The 19,663-nt window shown below is 43.5% G+C and overlaps 5 protein-coding genes across 7 annotated transcripts in view; 2 read left to right on the top strand and 3 right to left on the bottom strand.

Moving 5' to 3' along the window:
• Positions 1–1,223: 1,223 nt before the first annotated feature.
• LOC131882713 (uncharacterized) lies at positions 1,224–3,517 on the bottom strand. The gene is made up of 6 exons (XM_059229951.1): positions 3,370–3,517; positions 3,127–3,302; positions 2,652–3,029; positions 1,794–1,976; positions 1,541–1,723; positions 1,224–1,456 (listed from the first exon to the last, which is right to left on the bottom strand). Exons 1-6 carry the CDS (start codon positions 3,422–3,424, stop codon positions 1,316–1,318), a joined length of 1,116 nt encoding a protein of 371 aa, XP_059085934.1. The 5' UTR covers positions 3,425–3,517; the 3' UTR covers positions 1,224–1,315.
• A 191-nt stretch (positions 3,518–3,708) lies between these two features.
• On the top strand, positions 3,709–4,486 carry LOC131882717 (exosome complex component RRP46-like). Its single transcript, XM_059229956.1, has one exon. It carries the CDS (start codon positions 3,743–3,745, stop codon positions 4,406–4,408), a length of 666 nt encoding a protein of 221 aa, XP_059085939.1. The 5' UTR covers positions 3,709–3,742; the 3' UTR covers positions 4,409–4,486.
• On the top strand, positions 4,402–5,475 carry LOC131882715 (NADH dehydrogenase (ubiquinone) complex I, assembly factor 6-like). The gene has a single exon (XM_059229953.1). It carries the CDS (start codon positions 4,494–4,496, stop codon positions 5,433–5,435), a length of 942 nt encoding a protein of 313 aa, XP_059085936.1. The 5' UTR covers positions 4,402–4,493; the 3' UTR covers positions 5,436–5,475.
• Positions 5,391–19,663, bottom strand: part of LOC131882704 (kinase D-interacting substrate of 220 kDa-like) — a 27,456-nt gene continuing 13,183 nt past the window's right edge. Inside the window, exons 1-3 of one of the 3 annotated variants that reach the window (XM_059229940.1) lie at positions 11,287–11,520; positions 10,738–10,869; positions 5,391–10,668 (exon numbers count right to left, since the gene is read on the bottom strand). In XM_059229940.1, the coding sequence (XP_059085923.1) occupies positions 5,512–10,668; positions 10,738–10,869; positions 11,287–11,490 (5,493 nt within the window). In that variant the 5' untranslated portion in view covers positions 11,491–11,520 and the 3' untranslated portion in view covers positions 5,391–5,511. Of the gene's footprint in view, positions 10,669–10,737; positions 10,870–10,936; positions 11,045–11,286; positions 11,521–19,663 lie in introns of those variants that run through there. The other 2 variants (XM_059229941.1, XM_059229942.1) reach the window with 2 other exon arrangements.
• On the bottom strand, positions 15,250–18,414 carry LOC131882706 (uncharacterized). Its single transcript, XM_059229944.1, has one exon. It carries the CDS (start codon positions 17,982–17,984, stop codon positions 15,285–15,287), a length of 2,700 nt encoding a protein of 899 aa, XP_059085927.1. The 5' UTR covers positions 17,985–18,414; the 3' UTR covers positions 15,250–15,284.

The following is a 19,663-nucleotide window of genomic DNA, read 5'->3' as shown; positions in this document are numbered from 1 at the left end:
TTCGCTCTTGTTTGGCTTTTCAAGTATAGTAGAGACGATTCACCGATATGCTAAACAATTGCCAGATCAATACCCATTCACATGAGCCATAGATATGGGTTCATTCATTACTTTGTTAGCTGGTGTTGGTCATGTAACGAACTTCTAGGAATATGAACTGCAAACGTGCTTCCCCTTGAATTTTGGTCACAGCGATTCCGAGCCATTATTTGACATAAAGCAACAAAATAACAAATGTAGATTTCTTCAATTATAGGCAGGTCATTTTTATATCATTTACTTGTAAAGTTTGTTTCAAAGTCATATTGTCAAAAGCTTACGTAGCTGACGAAGAGCAGGACGAAAATTCGAATTTAATGTGGTATTTGCAACATAACTCTGGACATATCTCCTGAGTTTGGGCTCAAACTTGGCCAAGTTCATCTATTCAACAAGATTTGGTGGTCCTATGACGAGCTTATTTGGAATAACACAAACAGTTTCTTCGGAGATACGAATTTTTGCTTCTGTTCGCAGTCCACATCTCCAGAAGTCCAAGGTCATGCCTATGCGTAAAATGTCTAATTCGTTATATGAGTGAGTTACCTAAAAACTGGAAAAAAATGCTTAAAATCCAGTTCCGGGAAATAAAATAAATTGACTTGAATGTGTTTACATCGTTAAAGGATAAGTCTTGATTATGTGGTTCTTTCATTGACATTCAAATGGCAACCGGACAACTAGACCCAGCGAACAACTTGCATTGAAACAAATACCGGCTTATTTTGACAAAAACATGTTAGTTATGTAATGCTTCTTTGGTTTCTACATCTAATTTTGGGAGTAGAGTGTCAACCTTGGTCAAGAAGTATGAATAAATTTTGAGCTAATATATCATTTATTTTTTTTAATTAGGTCGAGTTGTCCGCTGAGTCAGGCTGTCCTAGGTCGAGTTGTTTTGGGTCAAGTTGTCTTGGAACCCTTGGAACCCATTCAGTAGCCAAGCAGCCATCAACGCGCCATCTGACGGAGAGGGTTTTCTTTGAAATAACAATTTTCTGCCTTTTTTTGATTTATTTTCCACCAATTATTTGATGAATATGGACTACATCAACTCAAAAGAACCAATCCTAAAATCTTTAAAAACGCTAATTTACATCATTTGCAGCACGAAAAAAATTGGGCACTGAACTTGATCAAAATCTTTAAAAAAAGATAAGTTGTTTCTTCTAACTACGTCATGATTAAAATGAAAGAATATAATAATTTTATTTGTAATATTGCTAAAAATTGATATCTGAATAGACTTTTCGTAAAAAGGTTTACTTCAACATTTTTATGATTCCATATTTGCCACTTCATCTTCCTCATCTGAGGAGCTCTCTACGTCTTCCCAATTTTCTGCTTCATCATCCTCATCTTCATCCGGATTGGGATTGGGTCCAAGCTCAACCAGGATCTCGTCGATATGACTTATCTACAAAAGTAGAATAAATGAAATCTACCTTGACATGCTTCAACACATTCTCCTATTTATATGTATATGTATGTAGAAACAAACCATATCGGCATCTTGTGTGGGATTCATGGTGTGGACTTTTTTGGCCTTTTGCAAATAAAACCGAGCATTTGCATTGTAACCAACCTCTCCATCCGGTAACATTGCTCGGAGTTTATTCAACCAACCCAAAAGGTACCAAGTCTCGACACATGAGTCATCTTCTTCCAAAAGTCCCTCTAAGACCTAGTTAAGAAAGAGAAACGATTAAAAGTGACGAAATGGTAGAAATCAATCAGAATAGTTGATCGTTTACTTGAATAGCCTCTTCCCACATTTCCATTTCAATCAGCATTTTCGAAGTTCCAATGCGGGTTGTGTAGAGTAATGAGCACACTTCCACCGGATCAAAGTCCACGACCTCCAATTTGTTTTCCAACACGCCTTGGTAGGCGGGCAACCAGAGTTCAAGGCTTTGCTTCATGGTGTCCTTCGCTTCCTATAGAAAGATCTGGCGTTACAACTTTGGCATTTATTAAGGATCTAAATGATATTCATAGCTTTCACCACTAGATGGCATCCCAGCAAAGGAAAACATTGCCAAAAGAGGAGGATGCATAACATTAATTTCATTTCTCATAAACTTTTTCCATCTTTGGAGCTTGTTTATCATATGTTTTTCAGTTGACTGAAGACTGTCTATGATCTTATGATGCTTTGGAGTCTCACAATTACCAAGTTTAGTCATGAAACGAGGTCAAACGTAAAACGTAGGGTATTTGATTGACAATTTTGATGAAAACAAGGCCATTGAAATTGTAAAAGTCAACTCAAGTCTGCTCACAAATGATAATAAGTTTGGTGCAGATAAAGGTTAAAGATAACTCTCACCGAGATTAACATCTGATCAAACTTAAAATTAGTTTTAAACAAATCATTCTTCAACAATTGACTTATATGATAGAACAAAAAGGATTACTTGTGTTCTGGCATTTGCATCAAAGGTGGAAAACATGGCTGGAATATATCTTATAGCAATTGAAGTACCGTATACAATTAGTCAGTTCATTTCAAAATTGTGCTATGGTACTTTAGTAACTGCATGTAGCGCCAACTAACTTGCTACGGCACAATTGTTCGCTATCAATCACGATTGGGTGAAGAAATAACTTACTTCAAACTTTTCTCTGACAAGTAGATAACGCGCTTTGGTCTGAAAGGCTTCAGGATTGCGTTTATCTACGTCCAAGGCGCTACGAATGCATCTGAGGGTGTCTTCTTCGGCTTCGGTTTCATCGCACAGGTCCGTCATGAAAAGTTCAGCCATGGAGCAATAAGCATTGGATAGATCACGGGTCAGATCTTTGGCCTCAGCCTCTTCTGTGGCCTTATCACGGGCTTGGGTGAGAACCTCGATGCCCTTCCTGTACAACTCTAACGCCTCTTGTCCGCCCAATAATTGGGCCATGGAGAAATATTTAGAAAAGCCCTCATCTGGCTGGACAGTTATAGCTCGACCCAGGCAATGCTTGGCATCCTCCACTTCTCCAGCCTAAAAAGTACCATGGAATTTTTTATTCATGATCATAAATCTTCGAATATAACGCTTTCCTTGAAGTCAGCCAACAAAATAATTAGCGAGCTTTTACCTCGAGCAACAAAGTGGATGTGAGCTCCAGGGCTTTGGCGTGATCCGGATTCATTTCCAGCGCCCGTTGGCAGAACTTTTGAGCCATTTCGTAGTCATATTGGTCCAAGTTCTCTTGAGCCTTTTCCAAGATTTGATCAATGGAAAATTTCGACTCTCGTGTCTCCACTGCCAAACCTGAAATGCGAGTGAGTGGTACATCGACTTTTGGAATTCCGTTCGCAAGCATATGGGCGTGCCATACCTTTCTTTAAAGCTAATCGTTTGGCCTTGGGATTCTTGGCCTTGGGTCTGCCCATTTTGATTGTAGAATCTTGGAATAGTTTTCAGGCCACGTGCTTGTTATGAACTTAAGTTGGTCAGCGTGACGAAAATATTCTAATTATATATTAGAGTATGAAGAAGATCGGCTGACAAACACCTTGATAAAGGATGCTAGAACGATGACTCTGGAAAGGAAATGTACTTATCTTAAGGTTTTACACGGATAAAAATGTAATGAAAAAGAGTGCAAAAAGTAGTTCAAATATTAAACCAAGTTTCTTCATATTTGAATACTTTTCGTCACACTAATGTCAACAACACGCTTTTCAAAACAAATCATTTACCTAACAAACATGCCTGTGAAAGACAAGGCCTTGGAGTTACGACCTTTGTTCGCCCAATTGGGCCTTCTAGGCCACACGGATGGCTCCGTGATGTTCAGCCTGGGTCAAACCGCCGTGATTTGTGGCGTGTACGGGCCCGCAGAGGTCAAGCCCCACAAAGAGAGGTTAGAAGGCGCCACGGTAGAAATCAGCCTTCGGCCTCCGTCAGGACCTACCGGTTTACAAGAAAAGGCCAAAGAAGCCGTGCTCAAAGGCTTGGTGGAGAGCTCCATCTTGGGCTCACTGCACCCCCGAACCTCGGTCTTTGTGTCCTTGCAGCCTTTGGACATGGATGGAGGGGAATTGGCTGCTGCCGTGAATGCCACTTGTCTGGCCTTGATGGATTGCTCCATCAGTATGAGATGTCTGTTTGCGTCGGTGGAAGTGACCAGAACGGAAGATGGCATCATTTTATTGGACCCAAGTCAGAAGCAAGCGACCAAGGCCGTGGCCAAGGCCACTTTTGTCTTTGAAAGTGTCAACCAGGACGTTTTGGCCTCGCATTTAGAGGGCCGCTGGTCAGAAAAGGCTTTTCAAGCCGGGTTACAAGCCGCTTTGGATGGATCAAAGGCCATTTTCCAGTTCTACCGAGAGACAGTGAAACGAAAATTCTCCAAGGAATTAATGATGAAATAAATACCCGCTTCAGTACGAAAGATATGTTTCAAAGCTTAATTTAATTCATCCACCTCCATCTTTGATTCTGCTTGCAGATCGTGTGATGGCCTTCAAATTTCTCAGACCGCAGGTTGGGTTGTGGCATCAAGGCCGTCGAATGTACGCCTCTGATCGGCCGAAACAAAGCTCCATGAGCTATTGTGTGAACTTGGTCAAGACTAGAGATTACGAGAACTATCTGGCCTCACTTTTGCTACCGTCTGTCTTACATCAACCAGCCTTTGCCATTCGAGCCTTCAACGCCGAGGTAGCTAGTGTCAAAGACTCCGTGAGTGATCGAACCATCGGTTTGATGCGGATGCAATTCTGGAAAGACACTTTAGAGGAAATCTGCGAGGGCTCTAAATCCCCTCCAGCCCATCCAGTGGCTCAAGAATTGCACCGTGCCTTTGCCAAACATCACTTCTCGAAAGACTTACTTCTCAATCTAATCTCGAGTCGAGAGCGCTTCCTGTCCAATAATCCCTTCCAAAGCCTAGACGAAGTGGATTCGTACGCCCGGGACGCATTCTCTAGCATCAACTTTGTTCTGCTGACTTGTCTGAATTCTGACAAATCACCCTCTTCTCAAACTGGTCACGCTCGACACGCGCTAAACCAGTTAGGAATGGCCCAAGGAGTGAGCACCCTTTTACGAGCAGTTCCCTATCACGCTCAATTGAGGCAGGTCCTCTTGCCCACTGACCTGATGATGAATCAGGGCGTGTCAGTGGAATCGGTGGTGAGGAAGGGTGATAGTGAAGGCCTCAGACTCGTGATAGAGGCTACGGCTGCTCGTGCCCAGGAGCACTTGGATAATAGTCGATTTAGAATGAAGTACTTGTCTAAGGATGAGAAGTGCCTTCTCTTGCCAGCTGTGGCCACGGATGCCTACCTGGCTGCCTTGCATAAAGCTGAGTGCAATGTGTTTCACGATAAATTGAAGGTTAAGAACTCATGGTTACCTATTCAACTGTATTGGCATAGATTTAAGGGTTCGTATTAACACCTAATATAGGCTGGTGGAATATATCATGTAATCAGATTATGGAGAAGTTGAACGTTCCTGGAACCTAAAGCGATTAAATGTCTTTGGGTGCATGAGCATGTTTGGAGGAAGGAATGATGGAACCGTCGGGAAGCACTGCCACGAGAGTTGGATTCTCCTTGGAACTGCGACGATGCACGAATAGGTCTTGAACATGAGGCCCTCGACTCAAGCTCGGCCGACGGGCCACTGTCACTTGCTCTGGAGAGGACGCTCCGCTACTTAATCTCTCATCCTCGCTCCCAGACTCTACTGGTAATTGTTGTATGGCGTCATCGCCGTGGTGCTCACTTGCGTACCGCCTGAGCTTTTGGAAGAACCCCTTCTTCTCCTTTTCTGCGGGAATTACTTTGGCTGAAGAGGGTCGATTCTTGTTAGAGGCTGGAATCCCCGAAATATCCATAGCTTGTTTGAATTTTCGTTTGACCTTATTGAGCTTCTCTATACTCGTTGCTGAAACATAACTGCGGTCGCTAGGGTCCCCAAATTCTTCATTTTTGGTATTTAAGGGAAAAAGGCTTGTGGCTGAATCATTTCGGGTCTCGCTCTTGCACCTTCTGCGCTTGTCATCGGGGCTTGCTGGGGCAGTTTGCGATATCCAGGCATAAGGGTCGTCGTCATCATCTTCAGGCTTTTCAGCTAGATTCAGGCGCTCCCCTTGAACGGAATCCAATCTGTCACGAAGATGCCTCATTTTTGTCACAGTATCGACCTTCTTCAACGATGGTCGGGGACTTTTGAAGCTCTGAGTGGTGGCAGTTGCGGTCGGAGAAGTCGGCACACTTACAAGACTCTTCAGTTCTGTTGTGCTACTAGTGACGCTAGAGGTTCCTCCAATTGAACTTACAATTATTCGGTTGTTGATCCAATCTGTCACACCATTTTCCATACTAGCATCGGTCATTGCTTGCTCACGGCGGTTTTGTACTCCAGGAGACGGACTGGTGGTATGTGAGAGATACACTATGTCTGATTCCGCTCTTCTCTCTTCCAAGTCGGATAAATTGCCTGAGCTCGAAATATGTTCCATTTCCTCTGTCAAGATGTCTTCTTGGGCTTCTTCGTTCAAGGTCGAAAGCAACCCGGATATCATTTGATCCTCCATTGTAATTTGTTTCTCAATTGAAGTTTGATGCTTTAGGTGTTTGGTCCGAGACACCGTCTCTATGCTGGCACGAGTTGCAATACTTGAGGTGGTGGTTGTAGTTGAAGTGGTGATGGTCTTGCCTTCGGAAGAGACGAGTTCTCTCTCTGGAGAAATAGTAAACTTGACGTTTCGAGAGTCCCTATTGGCTTTCTTTTCCAATGCTCGGAGATTTTGAATCACCATCCGGAAAGTTTCCCAATCCCCAAAATTCATGCCCATCACAGATTTCAAATCATGTAGCTCGCAATGGGATAGCACTGGACCGCTCAGGTTTTGGTTCTTGATCATCGAACAATATGTGCTCACCATTGCTGATGAAAGACCCTCCATGTTTTGAATCATATCACACACGCTTTCAACATTTCTTTGAGATAATGGAGGCATTGTCAAACTTTGTGCCAAATCTGGAAGCTTCTCTTCTCTTGGAGTAAGTTTCGGTTGAGGCGATGGTGGGGGTGAAGGAGTTTGATGTCTACTGTTATGTGGATCCACTCCAAGATATGAGTTTGTCTGGTGGTAGGGATACATCATATTATATGGCCACATTGGTGGAGCCCCAGGAGGAGGAGGGTACATAAGACCGCTAGGGATTGTAGGCATGGCATTGGGTTTAAGGGCAGCCATGTGGGCCATATCTGGCTGAGACACTCTACGAGAAAGACCCATCATTTGTCTCCTGGTGAGGGGAGCCTTTGGAGCTCCTGTTTGCGAGAAATGACTCGACGAGTTGCTGGAAGAGGAGGCCATTTGCTCCAAAGTGACCCCAATCTCTTCCATATTTTGAATTTCATCCTTAATGACCTTTTTCACGAATGGATCAAGATTGATAGTGAAAGGAAGAAACACTTTCAAATCTGCCAATGTCAGATTTTTCTTGTGATAATTCAAGAAAGTGTCCAGCTTCTTTTCATCACGATCCAATTCAAGCAGAGGCTCAATCTCCTTTTGAGTCGGAATCGCACCTTTCACTCGATCATAAATAGTCTTCAAAGATGTACTGTCCTCCAAATCTTCGTCATTCCTCTCGGCATAAAAAATAATCCAACTTAGTCTGTAAGGCCACTGCTCAGTCACGTTAGCCCAAGATGCCAAGTGATACCAATTAAAGTCAATGTTGAAAGCCTTCAGGAGTCTGCCCATGACATAAAGCACATTCATAAGTCGCCTCATGCTTCTGGGATTAGCATCACTGAAATAGTCATCGGAGAGCAAAACTTTTGTCAAATCTTGTGGGCCTTGCATGGTCTTGTTCAGGTTGCTTCCGACACTGCTGCTGAGACTATCGCTCATCTTGGACCTGGGCCCCTTCGCCATAGAATTGTTTCGTTGGTAGCGATAGCGCTTTGCACCCATTGCATTCAAATCCACCGAGGCTTTACGGCCTTGAACTATACTGTTGGTGTCTTCGGTCTCAACCCAAGACATGTTTGAGGTTACTTTGGACTTCATTGTGGCGGCAACTTGAAGAGCTATCCTCACTTTCCTCAAACCAGAGTTCTGGAGAAAAAACGGCAGGTGAACAATATTTTTGAGATATGTATTCCCACCAATGCTAGTATCACTGTAAGCCACGTTCAAGTTGAGCTCGATCGCTTTCGTAATCACGTGAGGGTCTATTGCAAGTAGAATAATGAACGGGGATCCTTTGTCTGAAAATAGCATGTGAACTGCATCCAAAACGGAGAGAACCTTGCTTTGCTCGCAACTATCCAGACCATCGACAACCACGACCAGTCTTGATTGTTGATTTGTAAAAGCATCCAAACCTTTGATCATGTCCAACATCAAGGCCACTTCCCCCTTGACGGCCTGGAGATAACCTTCGGATTTGACCACATCCAATTTAGCAACTGTGCGCTGAAGGTGCCGACGTTGTGAGAACATGAGTGATTGAAAGCAATTGCCGAGAGTGTACAGATTCGAAATCAAGACAACGCCCACAAGCACTCCAAACAAAATGAGAAATGCTAAAACCATACTATCTCTTGTCTTTTGGTTGATCCCACTGTGAGCAAGTGGATCAGCCACAAAGTCACTTAAAGTTAGGTCGGTGGATAAGGGTGCAGGTTCTTGGTGAACTGAGAGGCACAAAAGGATGATGATGGCCAACGAGCAACAGAAGCACACCATGTAGATCACGAAATAGGGTAAGCAACATAGTTTCCGCCAACGTTTGGGCGATGAAGAATGGACGGGCTGAGGTCGGAAGGCGCGAAACAATCGCGACGCAATCTTACCGTATTGGCCTTCAATTTCGTCAAGCAAAGACCCAATCATTTGAGTGACTGAATTCTGACCCCCTGCAGAGGTGATGACTTTCGTCTGATCCGTGAAAAGCAATTTCAAAGGCTGGACTTTGTTTATGTTCCCCGACCATTCAGGACCGGGTGGGTGGCAAAACATGACATGAAGGATGAGCTTGATGGAATTGAACTGTTTGGCAAGAAACAGACTTAGGTTGTAGAGAGAGTTCCAGTCGTACTTGTAGGATCCTTGCCATACCCCTATGAGGAAAAGATACGAGACCACCACCAAGAGAACCCCTGATCCCAATCCAACTCCAGTGCTGAGTTTTCCAAGATCAGACAAATACATAGCCATCCACACCACAACGGCGACCACGGCCGCTATGTGAAGGATGATGATGAAAAGCATAGGGGACATGTGAAATGTTGGATCAAGCCACTCCCTGGCAAAGCTCTTCATTTCTTGGCGGAGTTTTGATAATAAGAAACTCTTCCCCGAGCCCCATTTGGCATACAAACCAACCGATATGGGCATTGATAAGGTGGGCTCTGTTAGAATGTCAGCCAAAGCACTGCTGTACAAGTCGTATCCGAGGATGTTCTCCGAGTCTTCATTGGTGTTGAGTCTGCGTCCGCCAAAGACTTGCCCCAGGATGGTTTTGGGTGAGCTGGCATCGATATTGTAAGGGGTCTCTCCTTGACGATTGGGTCTATAGAGAAGTTGGCTATGCTTGGGATTCCGGAGAAGCACCTCAACAATACCTTTGGATCTGGCTCTCATGGCAATGTGAAGGGCAGTGTCTCCTTTTCCATCGGTAACAGAAATCTTGGCCTTTTTCTCGAGCAACATTTGAACAACTTCGCCATTCCTGCAACGAACCGCTCGTAACAAGGCAGTATCGCCCTCAACAGTCCTGATCTCCAGATCGGGATTGGTGTTCAAGAGAATCTTTACAATGGAATTATGACCCTTATCGATGGCCCAATGGAGACACGTCTTGTTTTCCTTGCCCTTGATATCAACATCGGCAAACTTCTTGAGTAAGGCTTCTACGATTGTCCTATGGCCCCCTTTGCAGGCGTGAATGAGGTTGGTATCCCCTGCCCGATCTTGCACATTCACATAAGCCCCTGCTTGAATGAGCTTCAGGGCTATGGAATCGTTACCCTCCTTACATGCGATGGCCAAGGCTGCCATCCCATCCTTGTCCGTGGCGTTAACGTTGGGAGATTTTTCCAAAAGAAGCTCAACAATACCCGAATGGTTTCTTGAAGTGGCCACGAGCAATGGGGTCCAAGAATACATCCCCACAACATCCACAGAAGCGTCTCGCTTCAATAAGAGATCCACTGCTTCCTTATGGCCATTACGAGATGCCCAAATCAAAGCTGTAGTCCCGTATTTGTCCCCGACATCCACCTTGGCCTGATGGTCGAGCAAAAATCTGACAATATCGGTGAAACCGCGACCAGATGCCCAAATCAACCCAGAGACATGATGATAGCCCCGGGCATTGACTTCGGCGCCCTTGTTAACAAGTGCCTCCACCACTGACAAGTGACCGCTATAGGCAGCCCAGATCATGGGTGTCCAATTCCCAATATCTAACACATTCAAATCGGCACCAGCTTCAATGAGCTCCTCGCAAACTTCCACGTGGCCATTCTTGGCCGCCAAATGCAAGGCCGTACATTTATCCTCATCCTCAGCTTTGGGATCAGCATTATTTGCGATGAGTAGTTTGACAAACTCGAGTCGACCGAGGTCAGATGAGACCATGAGAGGGGTGAGTCCATCCTGGAAAAAAAATAGGCTTATCATTGAGTCTCCGAATGAATATATCATAAGTGAAGAAATCTTCCACACCTGATCTTTGTCTTCAATATTGGCGTGCCTGGATTCGAGAAAAGACTTCAAGCCAAGAAGATTGTTCGATCTAATGAGTTCCAATATCGCTCTATTGGACAATCCACCCACCATTTCCGTTGTACTGACATCCTGAAAGATCCAAAGATAGATGGTATTATTCATGTACAACCACACTCTCTTCATTTCGCAAGGGTACATGATAATAGTGTTGATGATGCTTTGATTCCTTGTTAGAGTTACCAATGCCATATTTGCACTTCACTGACGTCCCTGGAGGTGATATCGACATGAGAGTTTCATCCAGAGTGCCACCGATCTCATGTTCTAGCGTATAAAGTCGCTCCTCCCAAGGGCGTACTATGCCTCGCTCGCCATGTGTTCGGACTTTTACTACATAGGGGCCAATCTACTGTACAGCACTGCCTTGTCATCCGTCTTACATTGAGCGAAATCAAGATTTTATCCTTGACAGGCTAAGTGACAACTGACAAGGCTGGAAACTCCAATTATAACATTATTTGAGAGAGAGTGTTACAAAAATCCCACCCGTTTGATGATGGCCGAAGTGACTCCCTCAAGAGACACGGTGATCTGTCTCTTGAGAACCTTGATTGCTGGGTTGGTGATCTCTTTGATCGAAGAAGAGACCTTCCGCAATCGCGGTGAAGGATCCGGGGGTGTCAAATTATCATCCTCTTCAGCTTGAGCCAAATAGATCAAATCACTATCCGATTTGTTTCGTGATCTCATTTTGTCCCTTGGAAGTTACTTGTGCACTCACGAACACCTCACAGAGCAGACAAAGCTTCACGATAGTTATGTCTCTATTTTTATAACAAAGATTAATAGAGACCCCTAAAGCGAGATAAGTTCATCGCAGTTGATAGACGGTGCCAAAATTCAGCAATACAGTTGGACCAATTATGACGGAAGCTTGTTCCATCGATTCGAATGTTCCAATTTCATGCTCCATTCGAGCGCACAAATGTGGAGATCATTACCCCATTTACTGAAGAAGAACATGCTTGGGATAGTAGATGAAAAGTACTTTGAGTGGAGCTCAATGTACGGTCTGTCGCCAAAGCATGAGTCACTGAAGACGAAGGTCCTTAATCCCACATTAAAAAAAGAGTCCAGGGTTTCCCTCCTGTTCACATCTTGACCAAACTGGATTGTTATCAAGAATTTAGGAGGGATAGCCATTTCAAGTAGTAACACTTTAATTGCGAAAATATCTGGAATGTCCTTTGTTTGATCAATGAATGGAGTAAGCAGATTTAAATAAATGCTCATTTGAAGCCAGTTTATACGGGAGATGCATCAAACTCGAAGAGGCCTAAGGTAGTAGAGAGCTTGAACTGATTTATATCCAGCCAATCAAACTCCATGAGTCGTAAGCGCGTAATCTATTTTATTGCACAGTAACCTTAGACATGCTATCATTGCTTAAAGTATTTATTATCCTTAAACTTCACGCCTCAATCGCTCTTTAACCAATCATATTGCCCACTTTCTTTTAATTGTACAAAATGTATATTGTTATTAAGTTGAGTATCTTTTTATACGAAGCCTTGCACCCTCTTTGTGACCGTGAGCTTCTTGGTGGTTAAATGGATTTATTTCAAAAGGTTAAGGTCAGTGAATGGCAACTTTTGAACCTACTTGATACTTTACAATCGAGTCCCTTTCATCAAAAGAGACTCCTCCTCCTTTGTTTTTGTCAAAGATGTGGAAAAGATCTTGTCAAATTCGGCAGAATAATTTCTCCGCCTTTCAAAAGTGTTGGATATCGATATGGACACCAAGAGTAAATTTATTTCATTTAGGTTGTTGAATCAAAATGTTAGGCTTACGAAACAAGATCCCACTTGATCCGATATTGCGAGATTTGTCAACGATACACTTTGTTTTAGTTTATTGGTGTAAATTATTGACAATTTAAGTAGCAATTGATGCATCTCACAGCATCGAAATGCTATCTTGAAATCTTCAGATGGAGAAGGAGAATGCGTAGTGTAAGATTTCTTGGCGATTGTTATATTAAATTACATGCCCTCTTACACTTTAAAAACTGAGTTACAACAAGAGTATTTTACATTGGACAATGCTTGGGACTAATTGACCCAATTGGGTCAATTAAAATATTGCAACTGAAAGATGTGAAAATTTGAGCAGTCCCAGTGGAAAAGTTCTTTTATAAAATGCCTTAATTGTTGCTTTTACAACTAAAATTGTATAGACGTGATTTCAAAGAGATGCCTTCTTTTTTAAACAGTGTTGAACTGTCTCATTGCTAACTGACAAACACGCCACAGATCCTTCCTTCTAGAGCCTTGAGGAAATTGGATGAATTGGTTTCAAACCTTGTTCATAACTCCCTTGTAAAAGATGCATCTCTTGTAAGGCTGGTGAAAATCTTCATCAGCCTTTTAATGACGGGGAATTACTTCATAGACATTTGATTTGTCTCGTGGCCATGCATGTATTTGGTACTCCTTTGTTAAGAAGGCAAAATGTATACAAAGTTGAGTACCATTCTATTTTCTGATGGCTTGTGAGTTCGGTTTTTAGAACAAATAAAAGGATACAAATGAAAAGTCAGAATGGCAGAATCAACATTTCAAACATATATATAAATGACCTAAGGCTTTCAAAGTTTGCCCGATTTTAAGTGGGGCACCATGTACTTTTCTTTAAACTGGAGCTCATATTTTTTTCATTTTGATTCCTGTCACCGTGTAACTGATGATTGAAGAAAGAAACTATGGCTACAATTTATTTATTTTGAAAGTATTTGAATTCTACTTATATGACAATGTAATTTGGATGAATTTGATAAAGGCTATTAGGTAAACTTCTTGAAGGTAAAGAAAATTGTCGTAGAAATCTTAAAATGTGTCTCAGTTTAATATTTCTCTCCGATGCAAAAGTAAATCTTAATCTAGACCGGGTTAATAAACTATGAGGTAACAATTTAAGTGAACTTTGTTTTAGAATACTGCATCCAATGTTGAGCTTTGAGGGTTGAGACATTAGCTTGTCGTTTGATCACCAACTTTTAAATCTCTTATATTTATATGGTTCAATGGTCGTATAAAAGAAGGTCTCCAAGTTTCGCACCTTCATGCGAACTCGGATGTTTCTGTGTAAAGCAATCAAGAAGGCTGGCGAGGAGGACGTGCCAACTAACTTCAACTGATTATTAAATATCTTTTCACACATGTCCACGTGACACAAACATCCATTTCCAGTAAATCTAGGTGCAACACCGGGAAAAATCAACAACACAAACCCGACCGATCTTTTGCGGCTAATAAACGTCCCGATAATGGTTGGACGGACCCCCCTTCTAATGACATGTTTCAAAACGAGCTGGTTTTTTTCGGCCAGNCCACCTTCATGCGAACTCGGATGTTTCTGTGTAAAGCAATCAAGAAGGTTGGCGAGGATATTTCCCAAGGACGTGCCAACTAACTTCGACTGATTATTAAATGTCTTTTCACACATGTCCACGTGACACAAACATCCATTTCCAATAAATCTAGGTGTAACACCGGGAAAAATCAACAACACAAACCCGACCGATCTTTTGCGGCTAATAAACGTCCCGATAATGGTTGGACGGACCCCTTTTCTAATGACATGTTTCAAAACGAGCTGGTTTTTTTCGGCCAGGTTGACCAAACAGTGCTATGGTTTGTGTATTGATCTAAGGCAAACCAATGACAAGGTTTAGTAGAATGTGGAAAGGTTGTGTCATATCGCACTATTGTTCAAGATTATATGCTTTGAACTCTTTTTCATCCAGCGTAAACTTATCAAAGACAGATGAGTGCGACTATAAAGTGTTAAGGGAAAAGTAATGACAAGCGGACTGAGGGTTCGCCTTGATATTACAGCATTTAATCAATCTCTGCTTTTATAAATTCATGAAAGACACCTCGTTATTGAATTAATGCATTTGTTTTGTTTGAGTTATACACTCTTTATTTGCCGGCACTAACGATTTCGGGGCACCCGGACCTCCTGAACTGGAATGCATCCTTCGTCATCTTCCCTTCCCCATTAGCAAACATTGCTTTAAAGTCATTTAATAAAAGCACATCCACGACTCTATTATTCGACCTCAAAAAAATAGATATGCGTAGCGAATTGGAGGTGCTAGTTCGTATTCATCTAATGTTAACAAGAATGTCTTACCAAAGCCTCATTATCAAACGTTCCATACTTATGTCCCACGAGAGAAAGTCTTCGAATGGCGGAAGCAAATGCCATTTCACTGAGCAGTGATCTATTTTTGAGAGCAACTGAGGCACTACGTTCCACGTGAAGATTTGACCTACTAAAAGTTCAACTCATGTTTGTATCGTGGGATATTCATGGTCGATCCTCACATGCTTTTGGGGGTTATCTCTTGAAGAAAAAGTTAAAAGCATCACCTCGTCCAAAGACCCGATCTGGTAGCTTCACAGTCTAGTCTTATCAGTTCAAAGAAAGCAAACGACAATATTTTGCAATTACATAACAGAACACTTGTTTACGATTTATTCGACGTTGAAATGTTCATTGCACATTTTATAAACGATTTTAAGATTGTCCATTGAAATCTTGCTTTTAGTGTGAGCCTGGTCCAAAGGAAAGGCGTGCTGCCAACAAAAAATCCCCTTGGTGATATCCTCCAAAGTTAGCGGGAGGTCGGGCAGCATCGAACCGGTTCTGACTGGAAGTTTGAGGGTGTGACCGCTGCTGTTGGTGGACGTGGCGTTTTTGCACGTCCAAACGTGGCCATCAAAGTAACGATTGTCTTCAACCAGTTCCACGTCACCATTGCAATAGTTACTCTCGCAGATTAGATGTCCCTTCAGCAGTTTCTCTCGCACCAAGAACCGAATGAATGAATCCCGTCCGTAAGCCACTTCTCGTTCCAAATCCAGCCACATGATATGTTTGGATAAGGGTGACGAGGGCGTTTTCTTTCGAGACCTCTTGGGGGGATTGACCAAAGGTTCCTCATTTATCTGGACTATGGGTTCCATTATGGCCAGATCACTTATCGATGAAGTTTTCCTTTTCCGAGACTTTTTGGGAATTTTCACGGGAGGCTGACGAATCATGGGAGTGACCAGTTTATCCTCCTTCATGGATTGAAACAAACCATAGTGATGGAACATCGGTAAGAACTGGTTAAACTCCCGCCTCTGCTCGGAATCCATCATCACTCTTCCGTGATAGAGTGCTTCAACGAAGAGTGTCAACATGTCTTTGGAGAAGTCTGGAAACGATAATGCAATATCTTTCTCATAAGGAATTAGTTCCTTGATGACTTGACAAAGAACATGCGACTGTGCCGCCAAGACACTCTTGTGAATCATAACACTGTGGCCTTCTCGACCAACGATCTTCAAATCCGTGTGGTGCATGTGCTTCAAATCGTCTTGTAACACCTTTGTCAATGGCTTTCTGACCGTTGGTCGAGGCAAACTCTTGGGAGTTTTCATCTGTCTGGTTTTTATTCCACCAAATCCTCGCTCCAATAGTACTTTACACGGTTTGAGACTCTTGACATCTTGATCCGCTGTGACCAAACCTGAAGTTGCATTCATCTTGGGTGGATACCACGATGGGTTATTCAATAAGGCTTGAGGATAAGGTTGCTTCCTCACATTCAGTTCCCTTTGTGGGGAAATCATTTTGATCGAGGCTCGTTTGGTTTGAGTTCCATTGGTTCGAGGACTTGGATTAAGACCACTAGGGGCGTGTGGGTTGAGTTTGGGAGTTTTGAACGAGGATATTGGCACCAGATTGGGCATGGGCTTTCTCTTCGGAGTCTGAATGGGAGTGATCGTAAACGCAGGTACCTCCGATGATGCCGTATCTTTTGGAGCCAGAATGATGGGTGTCATCGTTGCTTGCGTCTCAGCAGCAGTTTCATTTTCCTCGTTGGCTTTGGCTTCGTCACTCTCCACCACATATTGATCTGCATCCAATCCATAGAAGCTATATCCTCGACTAGTGGCAATTCGAAGGCAGTTAGTGTAGGAATTACCCAAGGGTCCATCGTACTTATGCCTTAAGTTCTTTAATTTGGTCCAATCCATCAATGTGTTTGGCCACCATTGGGGCATGGAGGAGACGTTCCCGTAACTTGGTGGTGTGCTGTTATTGTGATACCATAATAACCGACTTAATGCCACTCTGATGTCACCGCAATTCATCTTGGAAATGGGCATTGCGAGTCTGGGCGGGCCCGATGAATCGCTGGAAAGACTGGCTTGAAGTCGGGCCTCCACGGACATGACGTTTTTTTTCGCTTTTCCATCCGTTTGCTCAGATTTGGAAGACGTCGAGGTTGCTGGCGGAACCTCTCGGCTGAGATGATTCTCTGGATCGTATCCGTAATGCTCCAAACACCGTTTGATGGCAAGTTTTAACACATCGGTGTATGTAGAATTATCGGGCAAATAGGGAGGTTTACCTCTCAAGTCGACCATATCGATCCATCGGATTAACTCATTAGGCCACCATGGAGGCTCAGTGGACGGAGAACCATAATTTGGGTTGTTTCCACCCAATTGATATCGGAGCAATTTGGACAAGACAGTTCTCGATTGAATGCAATTCAATTTCGTTGCTGGACGAGGCAACCTTGGGGGCTCGTCGGATTCGTTGCTAATTTGCCATTGTATGGACGGGGCTCGAACCGATCCTGCCATGAACGTCTCCCTCTCCTTTTCTCTCTCTTCTACTTCGACATCAAAATATGCATCCGGATCGTAGCCATAATATTGATAGCCTTTTCGAATGGCGAGTTTCATCATTTCCGAATATTGCAAGGGTTCCACCATCCCAGATGGTTTGGTGTGAACATCCGTGAGTCGCTCCCAAGGCCAGTAATAGTTGGGCCAGAATGGCGGACACTTGTTTGGTAATCCATAGGATGGATTATCTCCATTATTTGCAGCTCTGAGCAGTTTCACAAGGTAGCTTCTCGCTTGTTTACAATTCAGATCATTCACAGGTCGAGGGAGCAAGTCCAACTCGACCGACTCTGCTGGAAAACATCCAGGGGATTGAGCTTCTTCGTCAATTTCATGATCAACAACAGTAGGTAGCTCTGCTGGAGGATCGTGTGTTTCGCAAGCAACAAAGTCCTCATGGAGATCATCGGCCAGATGATCGTCAGTTTCCTCATCGATATCGTATTCTTCAGCATGATGCTCCTCTTTGATCCGAAGAAAACTCATCTTCTCCGCAGTCACTTTAATGATCTCACTCTTGGTCAGATCGACCAACTTCCAACTTCCTCTCAGAGGCTCTCAACAGCTGCGGGTTGGAATCCAAGCTATTGCTCACACACAGTCACACACTGCCTGAAATGAGACGCACGAACAAACTATCGGGTTCGTCGTCAATGCAATATCTCAAGCAGCCAAACCCTCGCCCCTTCGCAAGCTGATATCCACTCGGGGTCAGGCTACTAGCAGCCCCTCGTCTTTGTGGTCCTCCGGGGTCCTCCCCTATGGTGGGTGGCTAGCCTAGCCATTCACCGTTTCGCCATGTCTCAGTCCGTTTAACAACGGGAAGAAGGAAAGGAACGAACGAACGAACAACGAGACCGACACGCGGAGGAGCATAGAGAACGTGCATAGACTAAGAAGCGGCATGGCCAGAATGAGAGTGAAAGAGGCAATGGAGGAAAAAAAACAAGCCTCGGTCTCATGTAAAGGCAGGCTAACTAACTGACTGGCTATCTGGATCCCAAAACGATGACGGTTGAGGCGAGGCAGACATGCGACAGGCTCCAAGCTGCTGACTGGCTGAGTGGACGGCTGGCTGGCCTGGATGTAGGCTGATGTGTTCAGACACGCATGCAAGTCGGTGTTGAGACGAGATGCCGATGAGGCTGCTCCAAGTCGCATAACTTGTACAATGTGAAGAGAGAAGCCAGCTCTGAGGAGGCTCTTTGATGCGAGGGGCTATGGCTATGCTAGCCTAGTCAGCATGACCGAGGGTCTTATGCAAAGGACGTGAGGAAAATGAGCATTCCTTCTTCTGGCAACCAGTTTCGGTTCCATGAACTGCCTTAGACCTAACCCCCGATTTGGGCCGATAATTTGTTCAGTATAACAGGCCAGGTATAGGATGTTCATAGTAGAAATGAGTCTGACATGGGGAATAGCAACCTAGCTTGTATGGCTCACCCTTCGAGTGAAAGTGAAATCTTTGAGGGAAGGGTGAGCTTCCCCTCCAATTCAAGGTCAGGGAGCGACACAAACAAGGCTATATTTAGACCCTGCCCTCCCTTCATCCCTTCGTTCCTTCGTCCATTCAGCTACTCTCCCATTTCCAACGGTCAACACTCAATCTCCTGGGGTCATTGTTGAAAATTGAAACAGACCCATGTTAATGGGATAAGTTGGAGAAGTGATTGCTCCTTCTATAACATCATTGTCTATACTATCATAGTATGAACAGTTGACCCAAGTATTGTAACATGGGCCTTGGGACCTATTTGCGGCTCATGAACGAGACTGATTAACATTACTGAGTTCATTGGAGACCATCAGAGAGGAGTTTCGTGGTGACCGGGGTTTGATTAAAACATTATTTTGACTCTCAACATTTTCTGTTGGAAGTCTGATCGTGACTAATTGCCACATCCAAAAAGAAGTGTTTCGAACATTAAATCGATTGTATGTTCTTTTTTACAATGTATCATATTACAATATTTTTCACAGAAAGGAGCTTAGTTTTACGAACTGAAAATATGATTAACTAAAAGCAGCAAATCGTCTGGCTTTTAGTACTCTCACGAACATGTTCAAAACACATCCTAACTCCATTTTGTGGCTCGTTTCTCACCATTCACCTTCAAGAGAGGGATTTGAATACAAACCATTTTCCATCAAAATTTTCCAGCTGG

The sequence above is a fragment of the Tigriopus californicus genome, chromosome 6 (genome assembly GCF_007210705.1).
Source record: "Tigriopus californicus strain San Diego chromosome 6, Tcal_SD_v2.1, whole genome shotgun sequence".
In the NCBI taxonomy this organism is placed as follows: Eukaryota; Metazoa; Arthropoda; class Copepoda; order Harpacticoida; family Harpacticidae; genus Tigriopus; species Tigriopus californicus.
Note: the sequence above shows the minus strand (reverse complement) of the source record. Positions and strands in the feature narration are given on the sequence as shown.